General features: G+C 45.4%; 1 protein-coding gene across 4 annotated transcripts; it reads left to right on the forward strand.

Moving 5' to 3' along the window:
* Positions 1-657: 657 nt before the first annotated feature.
* LOC110110972 (protein TIME FOR COFFEE) lies at positions 658-7,937 on the forward strand. 4 transcript variants are annotated; one of them, XM_020842636.2, is made up of 13 exons: positions 658-1,086; positions 1,201-1,584; positions 1,760-1,938; positions 2,035-2,308; positions 2,400-2,829; positions 2,918-2,969; positions 3,097-3,177; positions 3,264-3,522; positions 3,725-3,791; positions 4,028-4,100; positions 4,189-4,578; positions 4,686-7,206; positions 7,297-7,937. In XM_020842636.2, exons 1-13 carry the CDS (start codon positions 987-989, stop codon positions 7,341-7,343), a joined length of 4,857 nt encoding a protein of 1,618 aa, XP_020698295.1. In that variant the 5' UTR covers positions 658-986; the 3' UTR covers positions 7,344-7,937. The 4 variants fall into 4 exon arrangements, with proteins under 4 accessions (XP_020698295.1, XP_020698298.1, XP_020698297.1 ...); XM_020842639.2 differs by having other exon boundaries at positions 7,329-7,937; XM_020842638.2 differs by having other exon boundaries at positions 3,731-3,791.
* Positions 7,938-8,958: the final 1,021 nt, after the last annotated feature.

Genomic DNA, 8,958 nt, shown 5'->3' on the forward strand with positions numbered 1-8,958 from the left:
AAGACCCTAAGCTGTAAATAAGTACGTCACAAGAATTTCTTCATCAGGAAGACGGACGGCTGAGATTATTTTCTTTACTGCCAGCTAGGCTCGCTTTCTCCGGACGTACAGCTTCGGATAAAAGATGTAGTCCGGAAGTCGCCACGCCACGTCAGCTGATGATCGGACGGCTTGGAATCCGTCACGGGTGGCATCACGAGATCGGAGCCGTTGAAAGCATTTCGGAGCTTTCGCTGTGGACCCGAGGTTAGCAGGAGCGGGTGAGAGAAGAAAAAAAAATAAAGGAAAGGAGCCAGCAAGGTGCGCTGAAATTGGAGAGAAAACTAATAAAGTTTAATGGCTATAGCCCGCGCCGGTAGAGGCCATGCATTAGTTCGATCGTGGCGCAGGGCACGTGTAGGTTTTCGTCCGAAGATGGGAGAAAGTTTGCGATATTTTAAGACACGTGGCGGTCGTGTTTTTCACGGTCAGAGATTGATAACCCGGAATTAACGGACGGCCAGATGTTTTGCCACGCTGGCACCGCGGAGTAAATGCCGTTTGATTTCAAGGAGATCAGATGAACAGTATCGAAAGTAGGGTGTCGAGAGTAGATCTAGGCCGTCGATTTTCTACACGAGTGGGGGTTTGGCGAGTGAAAAAGGATGGACGGGGCTAAATATGAAGCGTAGTGCGGAGAGGAAAGCGGAGGAAAGCGGAGGCGAAAGCGGAGAGAATCAGAGAGAGAGAGAGAGGAGCGGAGTGGTATGACGGTCAGATCCAAGTGAGAAAATTCTCAGATTTCCCATTGTTCAGCCGGTGTTTCCACTCTTCTAGGCGATTGCTTGCCTGTTAAGGTTCAGAGTTGGGGTTTTTCCGGTCAAATTCCTTCTGAACTCCGGCGAGCCGGCGATTGAGTGCTAGGGCATTTGTTTTGGGTAGGAGCCGCGGAGGAGAGATAGATATCGTACTCTTCAGTTTGTTTTGATGAGCGGTATGTTTGAGTGATGGATAGGATTCGTGAGGCTAGAAGAGGAACCATGACAGCGGTAAATGGGGGTTTGTCAAAGAGACGGCAAAGAAGCAGTAATCTCCGCGATTCGCCTGGTTCGATTGATCGGAACAATCATCTAGTTATTTATTATTTTATTTTTTCGCTTTGATCTGTTTCTGATTTTCTTTTGCCTTGCCTACTTTGGCTTCCTCTTGTCTGATTCACAGAGGAGGATGGAGCGATGGAGATGCAGGAGACCTCACGGCTTCGGGATCGAGGGAGTAAAAAAGATAGAGATCGTGACAGATCTAGTCGGAGCAAGAGAAGGAGAGGCGATAGGTTGCTGCATGGGAGCCACAGAGAGGATGGAGATGAAAGCTCTGAGGAGAGCGTCGATGAGGAGGAAGATGACGACGAAGATGACTCATCGGTGTCCATGCGACTGCCACATCCCCCTGTTCCAAATCCTCCTAGTCAATCGGCTTCGTTGATGCAAAGCCACCATATCCGGAAAGGCTATGCGGCTAAGCCGGTGAAGCCGCCGGGGACCGGTACTTGGAAAGTCGTCGAGGAGATGATAGGAGCTCCAATACCCCGGAAAGCCCGGTCATGTATGATTTTTTTTTTTTGGGAAATTGTCATGTATGATTTTGTAGTATGCCTTGGATTGCGGAAATCAACCGCCTGTTTTTTGTTTTTTGAGGTCTTTCTTCCACGACTCCAGTTTCTCCTCCATTTTTTTTTTTTTTTTTTTTTTTTGTGAAAATTTTTTCTTGGTTGATGCAGCATCTGTCAAAAGGTCACAAGAATGTTGGGTTTCATGTGGGGGCGGTGGCGCTTGCGGCGGAGCAGTTGGAGGAGAGCAGCCTCATTGGCAGACATCAACTTCGCCGGCCAGACCAGGTCTTTCTTCCACGACTCCAGTTTCTCCTCCATCCTCAAACGCTTCAATTCGTAAGAAGATGGTTTGTATTCCATCACCTATTTTCCAGTTTTCGGGTTAGTCACTTTCGGTTGCCTTCCAGCTGGTAACCAGGTTTTTTTCTACCTTTCTGATGTAGAAGGCGATCAGCGGAACAAAACATCGACCCCCTAAAATTTCGAAGTCTTCTTCCATTCAAGAGATTGAGATTGAGGTTGCTGAGGTTTTATTTGGAATGACGAGGCAAGTTCCCCTAAAGAAGGAAAATCACAAGAACGACTCAAAGGAATCTAACGAAGCTAAACCTTGGGTCTCTTCGCCGATCCCAATCTCATCTCCATCTCCGACTTCTCAGTCACCCACTGTAGCGATTTCTAATCCGAGCTTTAACCGGAATACGTTGACTGCAGCAGGTTAGTGTCGTTTATCTATGTTGCGAAGGTATGGTGATAATTTCTTCTGACATCTTCCTCCCCCCTCCCCTTCGCTTCTATTTCTCCGCAGCACCCAAAAGGAAGCGGCCACGAATTAGGTTTGAGGTGGAGAGCCCCACAAGCACGCCAAGTTCTGCTGCCCTTCCTGCTACGCCGAATTCTTCTGTGGCGAAGTTGGACAAGGAAGCACTTCAGCAATCGCCGGCAGGGACAAAAACAGATCCTACTTCTCCTAAATCAGAGAAAAACATAGCAGCCCCTACTGTTGAAAATGGTGTTGTTTTATGCGATCCGGATGCTTCTAATGTTTGCTCTATTACATCTACTCTTGCTAATTCACAGCAAGATTCGTTCAAACCGGAGGGTAACGCAGCTCCGGATCCAAAAGATACAGAGAGCCAGCCGGAGAAGAAAGCCAAAGAGGAAGCAGTCTCTCCCCCAAAAGAGTCCCCTTCTTCAAATTTGGATGTCAATATTGAAGACACCCCCGCGAACAAAGCGTGAGCTTATTTTTTATTTGTTAATAAATGTCCAGTTGGAGGTTGTTTGGCTGATGGCCGCTTTCTTTCTTTTGATTTTTATCTACAGTGCTTTGGTTTCTGATAACCCGCGGGAGGAGAAGTTTAACCTCGATATGATGGTGAGAATCCTTGAGTTTGACTGTTGAGATTATTAAATTCACTTTTAGTGGAATGATGTCAGTAAATATGGCGAAATCGCTATTTTCGCAGTCTCATCCCCCTGTGAAATCATCCTTTTTGGTGCAGGAAAGCACCTTGTATTGCGTTGCCGAGCACAAGTCTGCGGAGATGGGGATGGGGATGGGGATGGGGATGGAGATGGAGAGGGTAATTAGTGATTTTTCCGTGAATACAGGAGTATAAATTATTATTTTTTGCACTGTTTTCGTGCTTATTCTTTTTTGACTTATCAGGAACAAAAACTGGAGGTTTTAAAAGGACAAAAGGAGATGGAGAAAAAGTCGAGGACGAAGCCCGAAGAAATTGTTCAGGATTGCCGAAATACTGACGATTCAAAGAAGCAGGCCGGCACGGAGAGGAATCTTGATCTGCAACTCGATCTGGAGAAGCAAGATAAAGATTTCGCCGGCACTGGAGCCGGCGCCGGTAAACACCATGCCCAGAAGCATCAACCAAGAGGTGCAAGAGCTGAGCCTAGGACAGAGAAAGCTGGTACAAGTTTTTCATTAAACGTTTATATATTTATATGTATTTATTTGGATTTTTTTTGGGAAAATTAAGGGCAGAGACCGATATATTAACTAAAACAAAATTACATGTTTTTGGTTTTTTTGGTTTGGAGCTTCTTGTTTTTTAGAAGTTAGAAGATTTATCTTTTATTTGGAATTTCTCAATATCTCGTCTTTAATGCAAGGTCCAGCGGAATCGTTGCCCTTGCCAATACAAATTCCAGGATGGCCCGGTGGTTTTCCTCCTTTTGGGTACGGTCTGCATGGTCTATCCTTATTAGTTCTCTTTTGCCTAAAGTTTCCATTTCTGCAGAAGTCAATTTTTTTTATAAAACTGCTATTTTGAGATATTTGACTGCTCGCTCCGAGGTTAATTTTTAATGCCTATTAATGGCTGTGTTTGTAAATCGTACAACTAAAGCAGCTATGCTTATTGCGGTTTGTGTTATCGGTTGATAAAATTTCCATTTTTAACTTTTTATTTTAAGGTACATGGCCCAAGTTCCTCTACCGCCTTTTGGTCCTGTCGATGCAAGCACCAGTTCTTCCAAAGCAGTTCAGGTTTTTCTCTTTTACCTTCTTCCCTCCCATTGGGCTGGTATAGTATTGAACTAATTGATAATTGGTTGGGTTATTATATTTTTTCTAGGGCTTGTTTCCCTCACAACTTCGGCCAAAGCGTTGTGCAACTCACTGCTATATTGCACAGAACATACATTACCATCAGCAGATGACAAGATTACATCCATATTGGTCTTCAGCGGTTGGTGCGGCACCTTTCTATGCCTCAAAGCAATACAATCTCAGTACTGCTTCACTCTCAGATTCAGCTATTCTCAGTAATCCGATGCAGCAGGGGAACTTTCCTGGTCAGAGCCCGGGATCCGTGCAAGAGAAGGAAGGTCCAATTTTTTCGGCAAATTCTGGTTTATCCGCTAAGGAAAAGAATAATACAGCCAATCCATCCGCCGATTCTTCACAGAAGAAACAACCCATACTACAGCAGTCATCTCAACCTGGATCAGCTGGAAACATGTTGGTAAGATTTTAGTCAATATTACTGATTTCTTTTTTGAATGCATCCCCCTTTTGTTAAAAAAAAATGTTAAGACTCTGGATTTCTAATAGAAATCTGATCCATTGTAGGCTCCTGCGTTTATTTTCCCTCTCAATCAACAACAAGCTGCCACAGTTGGGGTTTGTGCGGCCAACCGATCTGCAGCGGGAAAATTGACAGCAGGTTCTGGTAATGCTTTTCAATCCTCAAGTGGTACAGGCTCTGCAACATTGGGAACTCCTGGAGCTTATGGACCTGGTACTAGCATGAGCTTCAGTTACCCTGGACTGCCAGCAAATGAAGCCCAGTATCTAGCCTTTCTGCAGAACAATGCCTACCCATTTCCTATTCCAGCTCATGTTGCTGGAGCTCCACCATACAGGGGGGCAACTCCTGCTCAAGCAATGCCATTCTTTAATGTATCATTTTACCCTCCCCAGATGCTGCATCATTCACAGCTCCGGCCGAAGCAGCAGCAGCCACCTACGATGCAGCCACCACCATCATTGCAGCTGCCTCCCTGTTCTCAGCAAGGGCATCAAAATCCAAGCACATCCAGTGGTTCATCTTCATCCCCAAAGAATACTCAGCAATCCCAGAGAATTCCTGCAGTTTCGTCTACTACAATTGCCTCTGGTAATTCGTTTGGCTTCCCTCATTCAAAGCATCAGCTCGGGCTTCATCAGGCTGGGCAGTTGGAATCTGAAGTTATGGTAGAGGATACCCCGTCCACGGATGATGGCAGGGCCTCACTGGCTCAGAAGGCCATTTCCTCTCAGAAGTATGCCATGCCTGCCCATACCCCGAATTTTACCTTGATATCTCCTGCAATGGCGTCATTGACATCAATGACAAGTGGAGGCAGCAATCATAGTGAAAGACAGCAATCGCAAATCCATAACAAGACCATGAAAATGGATCTGACGCAATCTCAAGCCTTAGCAATGCCATATGCCTCATTTGGTGGGGCTGCTGCTTCGTCCAGTGGAGCAACTCTGCAAGGCCTTGACTTTTCATCCATGGCACAGAATCATGCTCTTTTCCACAGTCTCCCAGAAGCAGCTCGACATAGTTTCCAGATCTCAGCAGCTGCCGCAGCCACAGCTCACCAAATCTCAGCAGCTGCTGCAGCCACAGCTCATGCTGCACAGCAGCAGCAGCAGAAGAAGCCTGAAGTTGGAAAAACTGCTCCTGATTTGGGCACTGCCACTACAGTTGGTGAGGAAGGGAAGCTTTCTTCTGTGAGCCATGTTTTGGGTAGTGCACATCAACATTCTATCACCTTATCTAGGGCAGACGCAGAACCTCCAATTTCTTCAATTCTTAGCAACAGTGTGATTGACAGTTCGTCCCTGAACTTGAACCTTATTCAGCCACTTTCCAGTGGTGCTTCTCGTATCTCGAGCAGGCCAGGTAGTACTGCAACAGCCTCCAACTCTTCTACTCCCGGTTTGCATTCCCCAAATTCTCACAATCTGCAGCAGCAGCAGCATTTGCAGCAGGTTCTCCAGCTTCAGAGGCAGCATCTACAATTTCAGCAGCATCAGCAGCTTCAACAACAGAGGGCAAAACCTGCCTCTCATAACAATGCTGGCATTTACACTGACCGTCTCTCAGGAAGCTCCAATGCATCTAAATTCCCTCAAGCTCTTGCTGGCTTTCCTCCAGCTCTCATGCAAAGCAGCTCTTCTTCTCACTCCCCTCAGTGGAAAGCTTCACCTAGAACAGCAAGTACTTCCTCTTCTGCTGCGCTATCTCCCTCAGCATCATCTGTGAAGAATCAAATCTCCTTGCAGCAGCATGTGCGGAGCCAGCTCCAGCCTTCCCATCAAACTCACATCTCCTTTGGAGTGAGCCCTGCTAAGGTTGCAGGGCAAACTGGAAATGCGGTATCATTAACATCTGCAGCTACCATAACAGTTGGTTCTACCCATGCCTTAGTTTCTAAGAACTCAGGCAGCACTCCTCTCTCTTCCTCAGTTGCAAAATCTGGACCACCTACTGTTTTACCTTCATTGCCTCTCCAAAAGCAACAATCAGGCAAGAATTCCACATCTTCGAGCTCCACCACCACTCCATTGGCTACCACCAATCGAAACATGTCTTCCATCCTTGGTAATCCTCACAAAAACTCTACCTCCAACTCAAGCACGAAGCCACAGCCCTCTTCCCATCACCAACCACCAAAGCAGCATTTACCTCAAGCAGCTCAGTTCTTCTTCTCCAACCCGTACATTCAAAACCAAACTAACCCATCTGATGCTTCTGTAACATACTTTCAACAGCACCAACAACGCCGACCTTCTGACCAATACCCATCTCAGCAAAGAGAAAAGTCTTCATCTGCAACAACACCAGGGGGCGGATCTGCTCCACCAGACCCATCCAAGCCTGCAGAATCATCCCCTGCCTCCAATTCCAAGGGAGGATTGCTACCTTCCACCCTCCAACAAAACTCTCACTTTACGGCCGCCGCCGCGGTTTCATTACCTGGGGCCGGGCCCATGCATCCTCTGATGCCCGCCGCTGCCGCAGCATTACCATACATGCACAGCATGCAATCCGTCTCTTTGAAGCCAGCCCCGGCCACCGAACAGAAACCTGCTGCTGGTAAGCCAGTCTCTTTATCTTTAGTTGTTTTAGAATTAAGCCATTGTGGCAGGGCATCTCATTTATATCAAGAACACCACTCTTGCACAGGAAATAATGACAATTTGCATGCGTGCTGGCAGCCTGAGAAGCGATGAATGAAGCCATCAAATGGGAATGATGCTTCGCCGAGAGCCATCATCCATTGTTTCGCCAACTCGCGCGTTGTGGACCCAAGCGCCGGCCCAAGCTAAGGCTCTGTTTGCCTTGCTCTTCCTTCCATGGAAGTCCGCAGCGCCACCACCGTCACCAGGCACAGAGCTTCAAATCCAGCAACTGAGCAGACGAGTATCACTCGCCCCACCACTCTGTCGTTGTGGAAGCACGGCAGGAGGGAGGAATAGGTGTGGAGAGCATGCTGGTCGGCCACATTGACGAAAGTTTGTGCGTGTGGCCCTTCCACGAGATCACGTTAGTTCTTCTTTATTATTAATTGATTACTTTTCTTTACGTATGCATTTGTAAGGTGGAAATTATTTTGCAATAACTTTTTTTTTCCCTCTTCGTTTCCACTTTTGCTCCGCTAAGTTAACTTTGTGGGGAGCTTCGGATGCTGAATCACTATTCGTTATTTTTATCTATGTTGTTTAAAACTTTTGATTCGGAGGCTACAAATTGTGGTTAAAAGGGTGGCAGATATTGTTGAAATAAAGCTCATTTTTTCCCTTCAAAATTCTGTGGAGGGAGCTTTATCATTGCAACGCATCAATTCATGTAAATTGATTAAAATTTTACATAGATGTATGGTGATGTTCGTGTAACAAAATGGAAGAAGATGAACTTGCAAGGTTAGGTAAACAAGTTTGAGGCTATTTTAGACTTGTTCAAGGGTTATGACACTACAAGAGGTGAAATTATTCTGTGCGGGTACTGTAGGGGTTCAAAGGTGAATCACAGCGAACCACGTCACCCAGGTGTTGTATACCAAGTAATGTGGCATGCTCTGATTCGCCTTTGAATGATACGGTGTTCGCACATAATAATTTCTCATACAAGAAAGGGTTGCATTGAGTGTGTGAGGGCACTACCTACTTATGTTCTCAAATCCCTTATAATCATACCCTAAACCCATCAAAACCTTTGGATGCACTGACATTTGTTATTGCAAACCAAATGCTTACACTTCCAGAGCCCCTGGAGAAACTCTTATATACATCATTTGTTGTAAGCTATTTATATTTTACTAAAATATTATTGAAGTTTGATACAATTTTTGGGATCCATGTTCTATCACAATTATTATTATTTTGTCCTAGTTTTTTTTTTTTTTTGTATATTCGTGCCAGACCAGCATGCTTTTTTTGTCTATGCACTTCTCATAGGGCCCTCCTATGGCTACCCTGCTTCGAGAGAGATTATTACATGTGGTCATCGGACAGTCGAGAGATAAATTAGGATGCGCCACCACGCATCCCAGTATACAGTTATACACAACATTGGTACACATCAAAAAGTGACGAGATGCGTCTTGATTTGCCTATGAACGGCATCCAGTGATTACACGTAATATATATATATATATATTTTAAGAAAAATAGATTTGAGGGTGGGCAAGGTTCACCTTGAACTCTTTTTTATTCCACATAGCCACTTTGTTGAGTGAATAGTTCTCTCTAGGTTAGCCCAAGCATCAACTGCCATTAAAAGATATGATGTAAATAATAAATTTAAATAATAAAAAAAACTGAATATGACTATTGATGCTTACGTAAA

The sequence above is a fragment of the Dendrobium catenatum genome, unplaced genomic scaffold, assembly GCF_001605985.2.
Source record: "Dendrobium catenatum unplaced genomic scaffold, ASM160598v2 fragScaff_scaffold_1132, whole genome shotgun sequence".
In the NCBI taxonomy this organism is placed as follows: domain Eukaryota; kingdom Viridiplantae; phylum Streptophyta; class Magnoliopsida; order Asparagales; family Orchidaceae; genus Dendrobium; species Dendrobium catenatum.

Excerpts from the sequence above, each read along its gene's own strand:
- LOC110110972 (XM_020842636.2), top strand. The coding sequence starts at position 987 with ATGGATAGGATTCGTGAGGCTAGAAGAGGAACCATGACAGCGGTAAAT. Across the intron at positions 2,830-2,917 it reads GACACCCCCGCGAACAAAGC|TGCTTTGGTTTCTGATAACC; the intron begins GTGAGCTTATTT and ends TTTTATCTACAG. Across the intron at positions 7,207-7,296 it reads CGAACAGAAACCTGCTGCTG|GAAATAATGACAATTTGCAT; the intron begins GTAAGCCAGTCT and ends ACTCTTGCACAG.